Here is a 22092-nt window from a genome sequence, read left to right as displayed (position 1 = left end):
CTCTCTCTCCCTCTCTCTCTCTCTCTCTCTCTCTCTCCCTCTCTCTCTCTCTCTCCCTCTCTCTTTGTCCCTCCCCCACTCATGCTGTCTCTGTCTCTCTCAAAATAAATAAATAAACTTAAAAAAAATTTTTTTAACTCCTTCATGGTGAGAGATACACACTGAAGTATTTACAGGTGACACGATACAGTGTTTGGGATTTTATTGGAAAATACCGCAGCAAAAACAAAACAGAAGTGTCGGTGGGGGCACAGAATAGGTGGAACGTGAATGGCGAAGCGTGGAAGGTTTTGAGTCCGGGTGATGGACGTGAGGGGGCTTTTTTATGGCGTTTCTTTACTTTTGAAAATATTTGGATAATTTTATATTAAAAGTTCAAAAAACGTCTCGGCTTTTCCCTAGTAACACTGAATACTTTGCTTGGCTTTTCAGAGTGACCGACTCCTCATCAAAGGTGGACGAATCATCAATGATGACCAGTCCTTCTATGCTGACGTCTACCTGGAAGATGGACTTATAAAGTGGGTTGACCAAAAACTTTTTTTTAAAAAAAGAAAAAGATTTTATTTTTTTAAGTAATCTCTACACCCGATGTGGGTCTCGAACTTACAACCTTGAAATCAAGAGCCACACGCTCCACTGAACGAGCCAGGCAGGTGCCCCCAAAACGCGTCTTTGAAGAAGCCAGTCTCCCCGGGCTGCCTGGCCCTTAGGGGACACAGACAGCTGGCGTTCCATCCCCAAATGACTGTGCTGTGTCCTGTGAATGTCAGGGAGGGAGAGATTCGAGGAGGGAGGAGCTCCAAACTAGTGGTGGGTCGGGGACTAGCCGTTATCGAGTGCCCCTGCCGTGTGAGCCTTCTGTAGGGCCTCAGATGCACAGGGAGCTGTGATGTGCACCTGCTGGCCTCCTGTCCTATTGCAGGAAGTGGTGGGCTAGTGAGGCAAAACACCTGCCCCACACTGCAGTGTCCGTTAGGGACAAGGCACAGGTGTCAGCTCTTTCTTCCACCTGCCCAGAATTTCTGGATTGGGTTGAAGGGGGGCAGGGGAGAAGGGAAGAATGTTAGGACAGGGCCGTGGTGCTTAAATAAAAGACATCCGTCGGGACTGAAGTCTCCTCCACTTTCTCCCTATCGGCGTCCTCTCTAGCTGTGACATCCCAGTGTGCTCGTTCGCTCGGTCACTGTAATGGAGAACCCGCGGCTGGGCGGCTTCAACGATAGGAATTCACTTGTCACAGATCTGGAGGCTGCCAGTCCTGGGTCAAGGTGCCGGCAGGGATGGTTCCTTCTGAGATCTCTCTCCTTGGCTTGCGGATGGCCGTCTTCTGGCTGTCCTCCCGTGGTCGTCCCTCTCTGTGCATGCCCTCCTGGGGTCTCTTCTCTTCCCCTTCTTACAAGGACATCAGTCCTACTGGGGGGTCAGGGCCCCTCCCTAATGCCTCATTCTAATTTACTCACCTCTTTAAAGGCCCCCTCTCCAAAAACAGTCACATTCGCAGATGCTGGGGGTCAGGGCTTCAACATACAAGTTGGGGGGAGCACAGTCCACAGACAGTGGTTTGGATGTGGCCTCCACATTTCACCGGCTCGTAATGGAGAGGTTCAGCTCTTTTTCTTATGCATGACGAACGCCCTGGATTCGCTCAGCATCTTCCCCTGGAGTCTGGGAGAGTAGGAGCTGGAAACTCTCAGTATCCAGCTCCGGCTGCTGGCACAACAAAGAAGTGCAGAGGGGAACACGCGTGAGATGAAGGTCAGGACTGTCTGGTGCCCATGTAGGCTTTGATGAAGAGGAGGAGGAGGAGGAGGAGGAGGGGCAAAGGGAGGAAGAGGAGGAGGAGGAGGAAGGGGAGAAGGAAGAGGAAGGAGAAGAGGAGGAGGAGAAAGAGGAGGAAGGGGAGGGGAGGAGGAGGAGGAAGTGGAGGAGGAGGAGGGCGGAGGAAGAGGGTCAGGAGGAGCCCTACTCTGCCCCTTTCTGCCAACCCCAACTCCAGCCCCAGACTCCAAGCATTTCAAGTCCAGCCCAAGCCCCTGTTTTTCCAGGTGATTCTCTCCTCTCAGCTGTTCCCAGCCACACTGAAAACATGGTACCCCCAGAGCGAGCCCAGCAGCCCTCGCCTGGAACCTCGCACCCATAAATCCTCTGCCTGGAACACCTTGACCCTTCCCTCATTCTCCTTTTCTCCCCCCATTCCCCGACCCCTGTTTGTCCTTTGGGTCCTGCTTGTGTGGCTCCTCCTCCAGGAAGCCTTCCCTGACCCCCGTGTTGGAAGCATTCTCTTGCTGGCCAGCCTGCGTGCCAGTCCCACATTCCTCATGCTGCACGCGGCCCTGACTTAGGGACCTCACCTTAGGGCCTCCCCCCCGGGGCCTGGCACAGTGCTGGGGACAGACAGGTACCAGGAGCATTGGCTGCGAGAACCCTAGCCCGTCAGTGCAGGACCTTGGTCTCGGCCGCAGTACAGCCTGGAACCAGAGGGAGAAAGGCACACGTGGTGGTGGGGGGGGTGGGTGTGGGTAGTGAGGTTCCTAGGTCACCCCCTGCTTAGATAAGGAGACAGCCATTCCAGGGCAGACCCTGGTTTGTGGGGGCTGGGGGCTTCTGGGGCGTGAGGGGTAAAGGATGCTGACAACTGTTGTGGGACCACCTTCCCACCAGCCTCACGGGGTTTGAAGTTAACCCCCCAGGAGCCTTGCAGTCCAGGGTGTATGCATGGAACAAGAGCTCACTGGCTGAGCTGCATTTATGAAGTGCTTGCTGCATATGCGAACACCTGGAGTCTTCGGACCTTGGTGGGCCGTGTTGTTCAGGAACTACGCGGTTTCCACAAGTTCGGTATCTGTCGGCCCCTCTCGGTCTGAAACGCCTTTGTATTTGACTCTGCTGGCCCTCCCCTTCTGCCGTTAAGCAGACGAGTCTCCGGATGGTCATGTGGGGTGCAGGTCCCTGCTGGCTGGGAAGCGGGTGTGGGAGGGCTGAGACCCTGGGGGAACCACCTGCGCTGACCCCAGGCACCACCCGGCATGAGGAGGCTCAGTTATTTCCCTTTACTTTGATGGAACCCCAAGAACCCTTTTATTTGGCAGCCGTTCACCAAGCTTTCCTGACAGCTGTTCGTCTGTCTTTGTGCAGAATCTGTTACGATTCATTGAAGGTTCCGTCCAGTTTGCTCAGCGCCGGTGACTCAAACGCCGGCCGCCCAAGACTCCTGAGCGTGGTGTCGAGCGTCTGTCTCATTCTCAGAGCCTCCTCTCTCCTCGCCCCTTTTCCACACCCGTTGCCATCGAGAACCTTTTAGGTTTTTCCTCCGAATGCACTGAGGGCTCCATTTGGCTCAATCCCGGTTTGGGGAGAATCTGCTTCTATCTAAGGGAAGCAGGAAGGCAGTTGAGGCTGGTGGGCAGAGCCAAGATATGAGATTTGGGGGGACCTGGCTTGAGTCCAGACCCACCACTGACCTGCTGTGTGGCCTCAGACACATCACGTGCCTCTCTTGAGTTCTGCTTTCTTCTTTCACTTCCTGTAAAGAGAGGCGACTGTCATGCCTTCAAGATGGACCCCGAACAGCAGTACTTGCTGGCCGTGTGGCATGGTGACTGAGTCACATTCCCGATCAGACTCCACGGATACCCCCCTGTAGGGCCCATGCCCAGTCTGGGACATGCCCAAGCCGTTGCCAGCATGAAACAGTTGAACATGACCCCATGTTCTTTAGAAGCCAGTTGGAGCGTTAAATGGGATGATCCCTGAAGTGTATAGAAGGCCAGTGCTCAGCAGTGACCTGCCCCTGCTGTAAGGCTTGGGGGTGTCTCCTCCCGGACCCCTGACATAACGCCCTGTGTTTGGAGCTGGACAGCGGGAGGATCGGGCAAGGCAGGAGTCTGCACATCGAGATGGAAATTACAGAGGGGAAGAGGTTGGCGTTGGGAGCAGCAGTGGCCGTGGCTGCGGGAGTGGTAGCGGTGATGGTCCCCGGCACCGTCCTTCTGCTAGACCTACTTTTGGCTTGGGGACAGATAGTGTGTGATGCCCCAACTCTGTGGAAGACCCCCAAGGGGAGCCCCGTGGCCTCTGTTCCCCCCCCCCCCACCCCACTTGCCTGGACCGGCCCCTCCCAGGGGTCCAAGGGGAGCCAGAGGATTCTGTTCCTGCCACCTGGGGGTGGATTCTTTTTGGGGGCCTGGCATGGTGGTCACCAGAGCGACACTTTCCTATACCTTCATTACTGGTGTTTTCACATGACTTAGGATATTGTTGCCTAAGCTGATGAGCTCAGAACAACTGTATTTAAAAAAAATTTTTTTTAATGTTTATTTATTTTTGAGAGAGAGAGAGAGAGAGAGAGAGAGAGAGAGAATGAGTGGGGGAGGGGCAGAGAGAGAGGGAGCCACAGAATCCGAAGCAGGCGCCAGGCTCTCAGCAGTCAGCACAGAGCCCGACGCGGGGCTCAAACCCACCAACCGTGAGATCATGACCTGAGTCGAAGTCGGATGCTCAACCAACTGAGCCACCCAGGCACCCCTGTATATATATATATTTTTTTTTTAATAAAAATCGCTCATGTTCAGATCTAGTGGTCTTCACCAGGCGTTGACCTTGGAGGCTGTTGTATCTATCCTGGTGCTGGCTGAGCCTCCCCTCTGCCCCCCATGTCTCCTGACTCTGGTTCCAGCAGGTGAAACACAGCTGCCACCACAGGGGCAAGGCTTCGAATATCTTGGGCTCTTCTCTCTTCTTCCAGCCTTTGGAATTTTCTTTCTTTCTGGAGGGAGTTTGCAGGCACCTGGTGCATTTGGGAGCAGAGGTGATGGTCAGCATGTGCAGAGAAACCCTGCCATCCCCAGTGTGATTCCCTCCAGGCAGGTTTTACCCTGTTAGTGGATTTTTCTTGTGGGTACTGGGGAGTCCAGCAGCTTCCCTGAGGTCAGTGCTCCTGAGAGTGAAAATGAAAATCCTGGTTGCTTGTCTGTATTAGCTAGCCACAGGTGCCATAACAAAGGCCCCCATACCGGGCAGTTTAAACAGCAGACATCTATTTTTTCATGGGTCTGGAGGCTGGAAGTCTGAGGTCAGAATGTCAGCAGGTGGGTTTCTTTGAGGCCTCTCTCCGTGGCGTGTAGACGGCTGTCTTCTCCCCGTGTTCTCACATGATCAATCCTCTGTACGGGTCTATGTCCTGATCTTGTCTTCTTACAACGACACCAACCAATCTTACAAAGACACTGTTGGATTAGGGCCCATCCTAATAGCCTCATTTTACCTTAATTGCCTTTGTGAAGGCCCAGTCTTCAAATACAGGTACATTCTGAGGTCCTTGGGTAGGGCTTCAACATCCAGCTTTTGGGAGGGTCACACTTCAGCCCATAGCACTGTTAAAGTTTGCAGAGCTAAGGGGACTTTACTCCTGCAGTCACTGTCCTCTGTTTCCCTGAAGTGGTTGACAAAGAGTGGGAAGTTCTCTGGAGGGACAGGCTGTTCTGAGAACCCTTTGACACCAACCTCCGTAAGCCTCCCCAGATACCCGGGCTGGTAAAGCAGCCCACTTTATACCCTCCACCCCTCTGCTGTCCTGGATTGTAACCACCTGCCCACATGCCTCTCCCCTTCCTCAGGCCATGAGCCCCTCGAGGGCAGGAACCCTGCCTGAGCTTTCTCTGTCTACCCAGTCCCCTGCATAAGACCTGGCTCAAAAATGTTTACCCAGTGGAACTGACACCACACAGTTGGCTGCCATTTTGTTTTTCTCTTAAGAACCCAAGGCCGTTTCTGTTGTTTCCAGACAAATAGGAGAGAACTTAATAGTTCCTGGTGGAGTGAAGACCATTGAGGCCAATGGGCGGATGGTGATTCCTGGAGGTATCGATGTCAACACGTACCTGCAGAAGCCCTCCCAGGGGATGACAACTGCTGATGACTTCTTCCAAGGGACCAAGGCAGCACTGGCAGGCGGGACCACCATGATCAGTGAGTTGCACCCCTGCCTTGGGCACATGTGACTTCTCTTCTACGTCACCAGCAGCATCAGCAACACCACAACACTCAATATAGATACAGGCACTTTGCTCAGGGGACCATTTAATATAACTCACCACAACCCTTCCATAAAGACCAATATATTATGTGTGCCGCTGGTAATACACTGATAATTTTATAGGCAATAGACATTTAAAAGTTTAAAGTATTTTAATGCATTTGAAATGAGATGACTGGCACATTGTGGGTACTATTGTTTCTTGTGCGATTAAAATGAACGTTTAAATTTCTAGGAACCGTGGACTGATTTAAAGAAAAGTATCAAGGGAAGAATGATATGGATTATAGGCAGACAAAGCCAAAATTTCCTGAACCTGGTGTGCACATGGCTAAAGTTTGGGAACCAGTCATATAGATGTTACTATGAAAGATGGAGAACTAGAGGCTCACAAAGATGAAATAAGTTTCTGGACGTTACACACTGGGGAGCGGGTTGTACTAGTCAGTATCGATGCTGTAATGCTGTGATAATGCTGCATAACAAACAGTCCCAAACTTCAAGCATCACTTGTTTTTCTTGGTCAAGGATCTGAGGGCCCAGGGAGAGGACTGGAGTGGGTCTGCTTCAGGCTGTGGGTTGGGTTCTCAGGGACACCATGGATCCCCCATCCTGGAACCAACGGCCACCTCAACTGTGCCCTTCTCCTGGTAGATGGCAGAAGTGCAAGAAGGGTCTGGCAGGAACTTGTCACTCCTCTTACCACCTTATGTCTTCACTTACACACAGAAGTTCTGTTGGCCAAAGCAAGTCACACGGCCAAGCCCAAAGTCACTGGGATCGCACTCTGCCCACCACGAGCCATGGGGAAGGTGGGGAGCAGAGGAAGAATTGTGCACAAATAATGCCATGTACCTCAGTGGTTTCTTTGGAGGCTAGATTCTTCCTCTACTGCACTTTTCAGTCCCCTATATTTTTTTAAGTAGCTTTTGTTTCTTGGATTCCATTTTAATAAATGGTTTTTAAAAATATTTATTTATTTTGAGAGGGGGGGCGGAAAGTGAGCATGAGTTGGTGAGGGACGGAGAGAAAGAGAGAGAGAGAATCCCAAGCAGGCTCCGTGCTGTCAGCATAGAGCCTGACATAGGGCTCAGTCTCACGAATCGTTAGATCATGACCCGAGCCGAAATCAAGAGCCAGTCGTTTAACCTACTGAGCTACCCAGGCGCCCCTTAGTAAATGATCTGAATTAAGCATTAGCTGATTTTCAGTGTTCTTTCAACTGGTAGGCTCTCTGTATCCAAGCAGCTCATCCCCAAACTGGCCACAACCCTGCCCATCTCTCTTCCTCCAACAAACCCCTTTGGAAGTACATTGTGGGCTAGAGCTGACTATCGTGGGTGGGGCTCGAACCCACGAGCAGCGAGATCATGACCTGAGCCAAAGTCGGACGCCTAACTGACTGAGCCACCCAGGTGCCCTATAGGATGAGCTGTATAATAGGAGCCTCCCCACCCCCCCACCCCCCACCATAGTATTGCTGGGAGACATACATGAGGTTACTGAGCGTAGTGCATGGCACATGATAAGTACTTGGAAATATGAGCTCGGATGGTTCTGAGAGGTGGAGATGGAAGTTCCAGGCTCAGGTGACCTGTGTGGAGTAGAGGACAGAGCCCCAGATGAGGAGTCAGGATGTCCAGAGTCCCCCTTTGCTCTTTTCCCATCATGAGCTTTGAGACTCTTGGGAAGGCCCCTGGCCCATTCTTGGGGTCTCCTCCTCCCCGTCTATAATAGGGTGGTTTTCACAGTGTGTTTTATGGAACTCCAAGAACCTGTGACAACACCAGGAGGACCATAGTAAGAGGAGTGTGAGGGGCAGCGAGGTTCTGAGTCCCCACCCCATCTTTTCATTCAGCTGATCCTTATTGAGGGTTGCTCTGTGCCAGGCACGGTGCTAGGTGTTGAGGGAGAGGATGGAAAAAGCAGGCATGGTGCTAATTCTCCAGCGGTTGCAGGCTCGGGGCGGGTTACAAATCATATATGACTATGTATCCATGTCTATAGTCTGTGACTCGGGCTACAACAGAAAGGTGCACAGAACTCTGAACTGAGGGGCAAAGCATTCAAGGAAGGCTTCCCTGAAGAAGTGGCATTCATGCAGGGATCTGAAGGATGAATATGAATTAATTGGGTGAAGAAGGTGGAGGGGACCAGAGCCCCAGGAAGAGAGAACGACATGTGCAAACACCCCGTGATGGGAGAACACAGTTTGCATTTAAGAGACCCATGAGGCATGAATGCAGAAACTTAGGGGTAGAGTCCTGTGAGATAAGACAGGAAGGTGAGGGTGGTGCTGAGCCTCGATGGCTGAGGTAAGAGCCTCATTTCATATGGGCAATGAGCAGCTGTCGAAGGATTTTAAGCAAAGAGTGATGTGATCTGCTGATCTGCTTTGGGTTTTAAAGAGACCATAATAGAGTGGCCTAGATCAGATGTGGCTAGACCGGTGGGATCACAGTAGCTCACTGAGAGAAGAGGGTGGCTAGGAATAGGGGTGTGGCCATGGAGTGGACAGAGGTGGACAGCTCCAGGGATACATAAGAGGGAAATCTACGCACTTGGTGATGGGTCGGACGTGGGGGTATCTGAGAGAAAGGAAGTGTCAAGAATGACCCCTTCGATCCTAGGTATGGAACTAAGGTGGTATCTGTACAGCTAAGGAGGTGGCGGGGGACCAGATGTGCAAGTGGTAACGATGTTGCATTAGGTTTGGGACATTTGAACCTGGAGGAGCTTTTGAGTTTTGCTGGTGGAGAGGTCGGGGAAACAGCTGGTTTCAGAGTTCTGCAGCTAAGCTGGAGTGGGACATTTTAATGATTAGCTACATTGAAGAAAACATTCCAGGACCAAGCCATGAGGAATTCGACCATTTAATGGCCAAGGAGAGGCAGAAAATTCTACAAGGAGCCTGAGGAAAAATGGCCACAGAAGTAGAATAAAAGCCAGCAAGCCATGTTGTCATGGAAACCAAGAGGAGGGAGTGATTCACTGTGCCCTGAGAGGGCCAGTGGAGTCAGGATTGGATGTTTCCATTAAATCCAGAGACATGGAGATTGAATTAGCAAAGGCCAGTGCTTTAGATGGGTGGAGGAGTGAGTGGGAGGAGAATAGGGACCTCTCTTTATAGGTGTCTGGCTGTAAAGGGTGGATGTTAGGGAGATAGGGCAGTAGCTAGAGGGATATACGAAGCCAAGTGAGGCTTAAAAGTTAGGCGTCTCCCCTTTCATTTGCTTTACATTTAAGATTTTATTTGAAAAAGGGTGATGAAATTAACATTCTTTTAGTCTCTAAAGTCTTTTTCACTTTTCATCTATGGCAGCATGGGGTAGGGGAAAGGTTCAGAGACTGCAGCAGACGAGACTCTGGGGATCTTCCTGCTGCTGAACTAGTTGTGTGATGTTAGACAAGTTCCTTGCCCTCTTTGAGCCTCAGTTTCTTCATCTGCAATGGAGATGCTAATATTCACCTCGTGGGGTGGTTGAGAGGATTAAATGTGATAATTTTAGGCCTTGTGGCAGTATCTGAGGCATCGTAAGCATTCAACAAATAGTTGTGATACTGTTGCTGCTGCCGAAGATGACAATGACAATGGTGGTGACCATGCCGCTGCTGATGGTTATGGTAGTCATGGTGACATTGATGGCAATGTTGACGATGATGATGAAGAGGGTTGTGATGATGAGGATGTTGATCTTGGTGATGGAAGTAGGGGTGATGATTAAGGTGGTGGTGGTGATGATGGTGATGGTGGTGATGGGGTGAAGAGGCTATTAGAGCCTACCATTGGGACATCTTGGGTCCTAAACATCTTGGAATGTGACAAGTACCGTTCTTTCACAGTTGACCATGTTGTCCCTGAACCTGGGTCTAGCCTGCTGACCTCCTTCGAGAAATGGCACGAAGCAGCTGACACCAAGTCCTGCTGCGACTATTCCCTCCATGTGGACATCACGAGCTGGTACGATGGCGTCCGGGAGGAGTTGGAGGTGCTGGTGCAGGACAAAGGTCAGTTAAAGTCTCAGAATGGGGGCGCAGTTCTGGAATTTCTGGTTCTTTGGCAGGTCTGATTATGTGAAGTGAAAAATCCCTTTATCTGCATCTGCGGGGAGCCCAGCTATGTGCTGCACACTGTCGCATAAACAATGCAAAAACGGGATCCTCTATAAGGGGTCTGTCCTCTTCTCCTTCGAGTCCTTGGGAGGTATCCCCCTGTTCACAGAAGCAAGCCTCATTTCCTTAGCCTGGCACGCAGGGCCCTCGCTGATCTAGTCCCCTTTCTCTTTCTCTGCCTAAACGTATCTGGGGTACTTGTTATCCTGGATGCCATCCCCTGAAACCTGCTTGACCACTGGACCTGTGCTCGCACTGAACCCCCTACCAGGATGGCCCTTTCTTCTACTCTGCTTCCCGAGCTCAACTAGCACCTTCTCCAGTTTCCCCTTTTTTGGCTCTCCCCTCTCCATCGTACTTGGACTATGGGACACTGGTTCTTTGGCTCGTCTGTTACACCCTGAGCTCTATGAGTGGGGGGATCGTCTCTATCCAACTCTGTATCCCAGGCCGTTTCCCTTCTGTTTGGACTCACTCACACCGGGTGGCCCTGCACAGTGTAGACCCTACAGTGTGCATCATGTTGAGATGACTTAAATTGCAGATACATGAAGCAAAACAAGAGGACAGAATGAACCAGGACAGGAGTGGTCTGTCTGGAGAGGGACTGTTCTGGATGCTCTCTGAAGAGGCACCCTCAAATGAATGAGATGCTTCAAGGAGACCTAGAGGGTGTTTTCAATTTTTAAGATAGAGATGCTGTGTTTTCTCATTATAAGAGTATATTCTCCACAATACAAAAGAGTCAGGAAATAAAGAGAAGGAAATAATGTTTTTCTTCTGGCCATACCCCCCCGCCCCCACCACCTACATTAACGTTAAGGAGTATTGCTTTCCATTCCCTGTCTATTTAGACGATTTCCTCCTTATATAGTTATACGACGGCAGTTATCCGAGATCCTTCTATTTTCACTTAACATTTTATGAGTAATCGTTAGTTTTCATTAATAACTTTTTAATGGCTTGTAATGTAGCACGTAATGGTTAATTTGCTTATTTTCTTTTTATCGGGCACTTAGGTTTTCTGTCTGCTTTACTGTAAATGGTGTTACGGTGAACATCTTTGTCTACGAACATTTGTTTGCATTTCTTATTGCTTCCTTCGATTTCCAGAGGTGGAATTACAAGGTCAAGGTGTTAACGTTTTTCAAGATTGTGACACTTGCAGCCAAATTGCTTTCCTGGAGGATGCACACACTTGCATGCCCACAATCCCCGTGTCTCTGGCTCCTTGCACGTGTGCACCGTGGGGCGTTACTTCTACAAAATCCTTGTAAATTTGATGAGGCAGATCCAGTCTATCAGCATACGCTGCAGTTTTTTTTGTTTTGTTTTGTTTTTTTTTAATTTTTTTTTCAACGTTTATTTATTTTTGAGACAGAGAGAGACAGAGCATGAACGGGGGAGGGGCAGAGAGAGAGGGAGACACAGAATCGGAAACAGGCCCCAGGCTCCGAGCCATCAGCCCAGAGCCCGACGCGGGTCTCGAACTCACGGAGCGCAAGATCGTGACCTGGCTGAAGTCGGACGCTTAACCGACTGCGCCACCCAGGCGCCCCACGCTGCAGTTTTTTTATCATTAATTATGTCAGACATTTTGCATCCTCGTTGTGAATGTCCGACTGTATTCTTTGCCTACTTCCAGGTTTGGGTTTTCTGTGTCTGAGTTCTCCACATCAAGAAGGCGATATCCCTCCCTTGCGGTGGCTGTGAATCACACTCTTGTTTTGGGCATCGCGATCCAAGGGAATTTACAATTCTGTACCTTGCCTTCCTCACCTCGTGTTAAGTCCTGAGCAATTTTCCACTCTCCCCATGGGGCTCATCGTATCAGTTTTGGCAGAGCCTGACCCTATGGGGATGTGTAGAGGGGACGGGGGGACACTGAGATCACAAAGCTGTCACAAGAGAATGCCACAGCTCTGTCAGGGAGGGGACTTTGTGGGGTCGTATTTATCGCACTGTCCTGGAGGAGGGCAGAGAATTTTCTCCCCTTGACCGGACACTTGTAAGGAAATGGCTTGTGGAGGTTTTTCGGTGCATTCCTGGTTTTAAGTGTCTAACTCGTATTGTGTAATGTTTTTTTTATTGATTTAAGTTTAAGAGCTAGTGCACGTAGGGTGCCTGGGTGGCTCAGTCGGTTGAGCGTCTGATTTCGGCTCAGGTCATGATCTCACGGTTCGTGGGTTTGAGCCCCGCGTCGGGCTCTGTGCTGACAGCTCAGAGCCTGGAGCCTGCTTTGGATTCTGTGTCTTCCTCTCTCTCTGGCCCTGCCCCGCTCATGCTCTGTCTCTCTCTGTCTCAGAAATAAATAAACATTAAAAAAACAAAACAGGGAGGGGCATCTGGGCGGCTCAGTCGGTTAAGCGTCCGACTTCGGCTCAGGTCGTGATCTCATGGTTTGTGGGTTTGAGCCCCGCGTCGGGGCTGGCAGCTCAGAGCCTGGAGTCTGCTTCCGATCCTGTGTCTCCCTCTGTCTCTGCCCTTCTCCTGCTTGTGCTCTGTCTCTGTCTCAAAAATAAATACACATTAAATAAATGAAAACAAAAGAACTAATGCGCATTTATTGAGAAACAGTATGGAAGTGTCTAACATAAAAAGTGATAATTTGGTGTTTGTCTTCCCAGGCATTTTTCCTATTTGTGTATTTGTGAGGTACATGCTCACCTAGCCATAATTTTTACTTAAGTGGAACTGTAATATGCATAATCTGCAGGATGCTTTAAAAAAATTTTTTTTAAATGTTTATTTATTTTTGAGAGAGAGAGAGCAGGGCTGAGCTGTCAACACAGAGCCCGACACGGGGCTCGAACCTGTGAACCGTGAGATCATGACCTGAGCTGAAGTCGCACGCTCAACTGACTGAGCCACCCAGGCGCCCCTGCAGTATGCTCTTTTAAAGAATATTTTTCATTCTTTTAAGTTTTTATTTAATTTGAGAGAGAGAGAGAGACAGAGAGAGACGGAGACAGAGAATCCCAAGCAGGCCCTGCACTGTCTGCATGGAGCCCGACTAGGGGCTTGAATCCACAAACCACGAGATCATGACCTGAGCCAATATCAAGAGTCAGACATTTAACTGACTGAGCCACCCAGGTGCCCCTGCAGTATGCTTTTTTCCTCAATAAGTGTCATGGACAACCAGGCCCCTCCGCTTAGCGGCTGTGTGACCTTAGGCCAATCCTTCAACCTCTCTGTGCCTCAGTTTCCCCGTCTGGAGAATAGAGGTAACAACGATGTTGTTTTGAAAGTCCAACGAGAGGCTATATATAAAGTACGTAGAGGAGTGCTGGCCCTGGTTTGATTCTGTATTATTAGTTATTTCTTTTATCATCATTACATCGTTTCTCCTAAGAGTATTCCATTTTATGGAGGGACTGGGCTAATCTACTCCCTAGTGGAGAATTTTAAAAAATCGTGTTGTCAGGGCTCGCAGGGAGCCGACTCTGAGGCAGAGGATGGCCTGTAGGAAGCGAGTGTGGATTAGTTTCATGTTGCTGTTATAACAAACTCTAGCAACCTGTGGTTTAAAACAACCCAGATGGCACCTCTGGAGGCCGGAAATCTGAAGGAGGCTTTAAGGTTCAAGACAAGGTACTGGCAGGGTGGGCCCCTTCTGGAGGCCCGGGGAGAACACTTCCTTGCCCTTTTTTAGAAAAATATTTCGTAATGTTTATTTATTTATTTGTGAGACAGAGAGAGAGAGAGAGAATGCGAGCAGGAGAGGGGCAGAGAGAGAGAGGGAGACACAGAATCCGAAGCGGGCTCCAGGCTCCGAGCTGTCCGCCCAGAGCCCGACGCGGGGCTCGAACTCACGCGAGATCACGCGAGATCTCGCGAGATCGTGACCTGAGCCGAAGTCGGACGCTTAACCGACTGCGCCACCCGGGCGCCCCTTCCTTACCTTTTCCAGCCCCTGCAGGCTGCCCAAGTGCCTTGGCCCCTGGCCCTGCATCTTTCCAGCCACTGCCTCCCTCCCCCCTCATTGACTCCAACCTCTCCCTTCCTTCTTTCACTAAAAAGGACCCTGGTGATCATACTGGGCCCACTCAGGTGATACAGGATGATCTTTTATCTCAAGGTCCTTAATTTAATCTTACCTGCAGATTCCCTTTGTTGGGAAGGGAACACAGTCATAGTTGCTGAGGATTAGGGTGTGGACGTCCAGTCTTTGGGGGGGCCGTTATTTTGCCTCCCACGGGGCGAATCCAGGATCCACCCCTGTGAGCGAAGCCCAGGAAACAGGATTGGCTGCAGGGAGCTCTGAGACCTGACGCCCTTCAGATGGATCCCGAGGACGCCAAGGGCGTGGGGACTTCACACCTCCCACCAGCCCGGCATTGGGTGTGGCCCCTCTGGGATGGGGCATGACCTTGAGCTAGGCTGCTCTGTGCACGGAGGGTGGTGCAAACAGGACTGACAGCTGAGGGCCATCTGCCGGCAGCTCGCCCAGCAGCCGGGGCTGGGGAGCGGGGAAGAAGTCCTTCATTCCGAAGAGGGCTCTTGGGGCTCCTGACGGCACCTGCTGCTGCCTGTTTGCAATTGTTTGGTGTTTCAGTGTTCTGGGAAAACATGTTTGTGAAGATACCCATGCTTACCCGTGTAGATATTTTACAGGGCGAGGAGCTGGAAGCGGACACTGGGTGCTCTCCACCCTGTGTCTGTGCGGGGCTGTTGGTGTTGAGGTGGGAGACGACGGTGGAGGCGGTGGGCAGGTCACTGGCTCTGTCCCTAACTTTGTTTCGTTTCCTAACACTGGGCAGCGTTAGGACTCTCCCTCCCACGAGCGCCCGTGGAAATGGCTTGTAAGTGTCACGTGCCTTACAGGAAGCAGCAGTTGTGGGACGGTCCCAGCAGGTGGGCCGCCCGGGTTCAAATCCTGCCCTTCCGCCTCCTGGCTGCGTGATGCTGGACAAGCCCCCCAGTGGAGCTCTCTGCGGTTGCTCGGCGGCCCCTCATCCAGGGCCCTGGTACCTGGCACCACAACCTGAGCTCGGTGTTAATTCTCCACCCTGATGGAGGTCTTGGTTGTCGTAGCAACCTCAGAGGTAGGCCGTGCGTGGTAGGGATTGCTTTGCTTGAGGTACCACGAATGGTGACCTCCTCAGTCCACCCGGAAGCCAGGCATCAGGTATCGAGCCCGGCATGTCTCTTGATGGTCCCCGTGGGGTGCTCTCTGTGGAGAGACGTCCTACCCCAGTCTGCCCTAGTGAAGGAGGAGGAAGCGCTGCCAGAGCCAGGGGCCCGTGTCCACACTTGACAGGCTCTGCCAGAGCAGCGGATGCAGTGACGAGGGCTGGTGTCTGTGCAGCCACCCACAGAGGCAGTGACCTCAGTGGAAGGGCTTTGGGCAAGAAGTAGCATGTTGTCTCTGGGGCTTTACCCCCACCACCCATCTCCCCCTCCCCGGGAACCTGGGGCACTGTGGTCCCTCAGGCAGGATCCTGGATGCTTACCCACTGCCCCGGGGGCCTTCAGCCTCATTCATCATTTGGTGGCCCCCCCAGGCTGCCTAATCTTGGTGCAACTGAGGCATGCAGGGAGGTCCCACACCAGTGTTCAGTGGTGAACACTCATCTTCCTGGAGGGGCTCAAGCACCCACACCTCCTAGAAGCCTTTCCTGCTTGCTCTGCGCTCCAGGATGGGGTCCCCTTGGAGCCCCCACAGCCCCAGAGGGGGCTTCTCCAGCAAGGCTGTGGGGCTCAGGGCTCTCACTGCCCTCTGGACCATGATGACTCAGGAAGAGGTTGGTTTTTCTCATCTCTGTTCCCCGGCCAAGGCTGGCACACAGTGGCCCCCTGCTCGGTTGTCTCATCGGGAGCAGGAGGCACTTGGATTAAATCACCAGTTCTTCTCCTGGGCTGCTGGAGCCCGGCCCCAGGCCCCGCTGAACTTGAATTCCCAGAGGGAGGGTTTGCAAAGCTCAGGTATTCTGATGCGAAGCAGGGCTGGGGCCACTGGCTGGATGACTGCCCAGGGCCTGCCCTGCGTCCACCCTGTGTCAGGGTTTTAGGCATCACCCAAAGGACCATCAGCCCCCTAAGACCCCTGGGCCCTCAGACAGGTCACAGGCTGCACCTCACATCCCCTGAAGGAGGCCCAGGACTGGAACCCTCTGCTCGAGGATGGGTGAGCCAGTGAAGATGCCCTCCTTTGGGGCCCAGAGGGTTAACCACAGACAGGCTGCAGGGGTTGCTAGGACCAAAGGGCCTGGAAGGAAACAAGAATTCCCAGGTCCTCTGTAGAAGCTGGCCCCTGCCAGGGGCAATTATGCTTGCTCTTTCCTTCCTGTTGGCCAGTCCTGTGTCTGAGATTGGGTAGATGGGTTATGAAGGATATCGCTATCAGGGCTCCTAAGTGCACAGATTCCTTCTTATCCCCAAGGCAAGCGGCACCATCAGGGGCCTTGGCTGAAGCCCTCCCGCCTCCTCTGTGCACCTGCAGCCCCATCAAAACACAGGTGGGATCCTCTCTAAGCCCTGCCCAGCCCCGCCTGGTCTTCCTTCTCCTTCCCAAGGTGCTCAGTGAATGGTGGTGACCTCAGGGCTCCAGTCCAGCCCCCCCCCCCCCCGCCTGAGGGGCCCCTCAGCTTCCATAGTGTCTTATGGCCAGGGTCACCCATCCGCCGTGACCCTGGCCCAGACTCACACAGAACATAGCTCTCTAGACGCCCACATGGGGCTCGACTTACCAGGTTCTCCCAAACCCATCAGGGGTTCCGGTGAACCCTACTGCCTGTCAGTCGGGGCCTCACAAGGGGACCCCTGTCCAGCCATTCACTCAGGGCAGAAACCTGGAGACCCCTGTCAACGATCATTCCCGATGTGCCCTTCGCTCTTCCTACCCCATCCGTCACTGGATCCACGGCTTTGCCTGTGCAGTAGCTCAGATCTGACTGTGGGTCTCCACCCCCGGTCCCTTCCCTGATACGGGGCTCACTGTGTCTCCTCCAGATATTCCTCCTCGGTCTCTGTCCCCAGTCCTACCCCTCCAGTGCATTCTTCCCCCAGCCATACAAGTGGGATTTGAAAAAGTAATTAGTGTGGATGCCTGCAGTGGCTCCACAGTGTCCCCAGGATAAGTTCCAAGGTGCTCACGTGGCTTTGAAGGGCTTTTCCTCGGGTGCGTGCACATCGGAGAGGTGCAGCAAATATTGGGGAGCTGACAGAGCTCCTGAGAGACGCTCTGGCGAACTTCTGTACCCCAAGTGTTTAGCACACATCTGCATAGAGTAAGTTCTCAGTCCATACTTACCGCATGAATGAAGGAGTTAGGGGAGGAGGAGAGGGAGGGAGCCACATGCCTGGCGTCCTTTCCTACAGCATTTTAGCACCGTGCTCTCTAAGTCAGAGGGCTTGCTCAGGAATCTCGAGGGTCATCATCACTGGACTGCAGAATCAAGCACAGGAAATTTTCAGGATGGGAGATCAATTTAGAGCTCCTGCAGTTCCGTCTGCCTGTTTTTAGAAATGGAACCTGAGCTCAGAGGGGTGTAGTCGCCTCCCGAGTGTCACACAGCAGCTAGCGCTTGGACTCGGTTGTCTCTGACAGAGCTCTGCTGGCGCTTCTGGTGTCTTTGGCACCCTCTTGGGGTGGTCCACTGGGAGAACGTGCCCTTGGCTCAAGGCACAGGCTTGGCAGCTGGGGCTCAGGCTGGAGTCAGCCCCCTTGGGTGCTCCCTTTGCTGGGAGCCCTTGTCCGGGGCGCAGGTGCAACTCCTCACAGCTGCTGCCCAGCCCCTGACCTCCTTCTCGCCAAGTGCTTTTTTCACTCTATTCAGGCTTCCTAGAGAACAGGTTCACCGTGCGTCTCCCAAGGACGGGCTCAGCCCGTGGGACACGAAGGTCGTGGTTCAGCACTTGAATCCATCTTTCGATAAAGCAACTTACGGCTTATTTTAGAAATCTCAAAATACAAGAAGTTATTCTAGAAAACGGTGGTGCCAGCATGCTGTGTAGACTTGGCAAGGGAGAATGGCTTCCCTTGGGATGGAATTTTTTATAAACCATTGACAGGGAAGTCCTGCCTGTGTTTTCTAAGCCACAGACCCCTCTTAATAGCACTTACTGGCTTTGTTGGATGTCAGCAGCATTTCGGTCTCAAAATAGAAACTTTAATGCAGAAACCATTGAAAAGAAGAGGAAAAAAAAATCGAGCCCAGTAAAGAAGAGAGGAACTCATATTGGCTAGGTGCTAGGCTGTGTCACTTAGGTCAGGTGTTTAGCCTGTGTCACTTGGTTATTTTCTAAGAACAGCAGTGCACGGGCAGTGGTGTCATTCCGCTATTGGTATGAACCTCCTGGATCTTTCTGCGAGCACTTCCATTGTCTCTTGGTCACATTGCCCTGTGTATCAGCTAGCTTTTGCTGTGTAACAAACCACTCCAAACCTAAGACTTAAAACAACAATCATTAATTACCTTCTGATTCTGTTGGTTGACAACCACAGCTGGGCTCAGTTGAACAGTTTCTCTACTGATCCTGTCTGGGCTCACTCAGACATTTGGGCCTCAGCTGGAATGGCTGTGGGAAGGGGGGTGGGGGAATGCCCCACACATGATCCCTTGTCCTCTCATGGGCTCTCTGGGACCTCTTCACTTGGTGGCAGTGTTCCAACAGGTGAACGTAGAAGCTGGAAGCCTTCCTGAGGATTAAGCTTAGAACTCACACAACATTATGTCCATTGCATCCTGTTGGTCAAGTTGAGTCACAAGAGTATCCCAGATTCAAGGGATGGGAAAAAAAGACTACTCCACTGATGAGATGAACTTGGAACAATTCGTGGCCATTTTAATCTAAGTTGTGTCTCATCTGGCCATAATTAGTGCAGTTCTCCTTCATTCGTTCAAAATACTCTCAACTCCATCCAGCCATCTCAAAATTTCCCTCCAGTTATGGCATCAGGCTCAGAGTCCAGTATCTCATTATGAGCATGTATGTAGGATGTGGATGAGGTTCCTTGGGTATGACTTCTCTTGATCCAAAGACCTGTGAGCCTAAGAGGTAAGTTCTGTGCCTCCCCTCCCCGTACACCTCACATCCAATGGTGGGGCACAGACAGGACAACCACGATAAACAGTCCATTTGAAAAGAGACAAGACGAGTGGCACATGGTCATAACTCCACAGGACTGGAATCCAGCCGGACACATTGCTGGGAAGACCTTTTCTGGGGGTAGAGATCATTCCTTCATCCAGGCCAGTCCTTCTCCTTGGGAGTGGTGCCCAAGTTCAGGGGCTGGCAGACTCTACAATCTGTGGGCCAAATATGGCCCGTGGCCTGTTTCTAGGTTTCTATGCAGCCTATCAACTAGGAATTTCACATTCTTAAGGGTTTTTCAAAACAAAATCCAAACAGCAACAAGGAAACATAGAAGGATTTGTGGCAGAGACTATATATGACCCACAAAGCCTAAAACATTTACTATCTGACCCTTTACGGAAAAGCTTCCTGTCCCCTGCCCTAGGCCATTGCTTGCATAGCTCAGGCTCTACCCTCTGGACTCTTGGCCAGACCCTTAGAGATATAGTTTGCTTTCCATAAAAGTGACCCATGTTTGCAGCAAAGTACCTTTCTCATCCTTTTCCCTACCCATGGAAAGTTCATTTTGAACAGGCTCAGTCTCTTTTAGTCACAGAGGGTATACTTTTCTTAAAAACATTGTGGGTTTCCAATGGTCACATTGTAGTTCACTCCATTGGACAAATGGACACTCCAATGGACAAATTTTTTTTTAATGTATGTATTTTGAGAGAGCGCCCCCATACATGTGTGCATATGTGAGTAGAGGAGGGGCAGAGACAAAGGAGAGAAAGAATCCCATGCAGGCTCTGCACTGTCAGCACAGAGCCTGACGTGGGGCTCAAACCCACGAACTGTGAGATCACGACCTGGGCTGAAATCAAGAGTCGGATGCTCAATCAACTGAGCCACCCAGGCACCCCACGGACAAATCTTTTTTTGAGACAGGCTTCTTTCTACTTTAGGTGACTGTCAGTGTGCTATGTGATGATACTTATAAGATTCTTAGAAGCCCTGGGGCACCTGGGTGGCTCAGTCGAACTTAAACGTTCGACTCCTGGTTTCGACTCAGGTCATGATCTCACAGTTCGTGAGTTTGAGTCCCACGTTGGGCTCTGTGTTGATGGTGCAGAGCCTGGTTGGGATTTTCTCTTTCCCTCTCTCTGCCCCTCCCCTGCTCATGCCCTCTCCCTCCCTCTCCCTCTCTCTCACCTTCTCTAAATAAATAAATAAAACTAAAATTTTTTTTGAAGCCCTTTGTCTGGCCAAAGAAGTTTACTGGGCACCACCTTGGGTTTCTATGAGGACTTAACAAAGAGTTCTTGGTATACCCTTGATTGAATCTTACACTTGAGGTCATTTTTCACTTTGAGAACTATTTGCAGATTGGCAAGAGTAGAGAGGAGAAGTCGTCCTGAGTGTTCCCTGAACTTCGCTTGCAAACCAACCTGATCCTTGTCCCTCAGGTCCGTTTTGATGTGTGTCTTCTGGTGCTTCATCACATGTAGCTTAGAGAAACCAACTGGCACTTAATATGTCCTTCATGGAAATCATTTTAGGCAGACCCGCAAGTTCTCCGGGTACATTTTCCTCCAAGTTACTCGTCATGGTTTTACCGTCGTGTTGCCAGTACCTAGGATGAAGGGCCCCTTTCCCACCCTCCACTAACAGTTTGTTGGGTACTTTCCCCCAGCCTTTGCCTACAGTTTCCTCGGGCCTATTCTGACCTCCACTCACTCCCCAGTCCCAAGGCCAAGGCCACATGTTTTAGGTTTTGGCCACTGCAGCACCCGACCTCCAGGCACTGATTTCTGTATCAGGTAGCCTTTGTTTTTAGAACAAACCACTCCAACATCTAGTGGGTTAAAACGGCAACTGTTAAAACCACAATGAGATACCACCTTACACCCCATGGAAGGGGTGTTATCAAAATATCCGAAAAGAACAAGTGTTGACAAGGCTGTGGGGAGATGGGAACCCTTGGGTACCATCGGTGGGAATGCAAAATGGTGCAGCCACTTTAGAAAAGCAGTATGGAGGTTCCTCAAGAAATTAAGCATAGAGCCACCCTACAGTCTAGCAGCTCTAGTTCTGGGTATTTATCGGGAAGAATTGAAGGCAGGGATTTGAAGAGATAGTTGTACAGCATTGTGCACAATAGGCGAAAGGTGGAAGCAAACCAAATGTCCATCGATGGGTGAATGGGTAAGCAACACATACATCTCCATGACCTGTCCTCCCACAGGCTCTCCCGACACCCTTCACATGAGGCTCCAAAGTGAGCCGGAAGCCCCAAGGCGAGGCTTGGAGCCAATATGGCGTCACTTCTGCTTCAGACCGTTGGTCGGCACACGTCTCCAGACCAGCCCGCATTCAAGGAGTGGGGAGAGGCAGAGTCACTGCAGAACTTTGTGAAACTTTAAAAAATTTATCAGCCTGTTTAATTTCTTCCTAGCACCCATCTCTGCATGAAACGCCCTTGCTTATTTATTCACTTATTGCTTATTCCAAGTAGAAGGTAGGCAGGCATCCTTCTTCCTTCCTGGGTCACAGCTGTATCTCTAACTTCTAGGATGGTGTTCATGCATAGTAAGGACTCAGTAAATATTTGATGAGTGAGAAAATAAATATTCCATGAAAAAGGGCTTCTGGGGTCCAATAAGTTTGGGAAATGCTCTCTGTTTATTCTGTTCTTGAATATTCTTAATGCACATTATCATGTTAAAATCCGGGGGAAGCCCTGCAGTAAAGAAACCTGTTTGTTGCTGATGAATCAGGTTTTCTTTACCAATATGGATATCAACATCCCCGTGTTTGATTGCAAACAACAGAATCCCTCCAGATTTTGGCTTAAGTTGAATGGAGCAGATGTGCCTTAGGAGAATGATGTGTATCCAGGCATCCTTTGCAAGGGCGTCTTG

General features: G+C 51.0%; 1 protein-coding gene across 1 annotated transcript in view; it reads left to right on the top strand.

Annotated features, from left to right (window-relative positions):
- Positions 1 to 22092, top strand: part of CRMP1 (collapsin response mediator protein 1) — a 72911-nt gene that overhangs the window by 20241 nt on the left and 30578 nt on the right. Inside the window, exons 2-4 of the mRNA XM_040488261.1 lie at positions 433 to 521; positions 5786 to 5970; positions 9881 to 10045. Coding sequence (XP_040344195.1) covers positions 433 to 521; positions 5786 to 5970; positions 9881 to 10045 — 439 coding nt within the window. The remainder of the gene's footprint in view (positions 1 to 432; positions 522 to 5785; positions 5971 to 9880; positions 10046 to 22092) is intronic.

Source organism: Herpailurus yagouaroundi, unplaced genomic scaffold (genome assembly GCF_014898765.1).
Source record: "Herpailurus yagouaroundi ecotype Mexico unplaced genomic scaffold, PumYag 28, whole genome shotgun sequence".
Classification (NCBI taxonomy): domain Eukaryota; kingdom Metazoa; phylum Chordata; class Mammalia; order Carnivora; family Felidae; genus Herpailurus; species Herpailurus yagouaroundi.
Note: the sequence above shows the minus strand (reverse complement) of the source record. Positions and strands in the feature narration are given on the sequence as shown.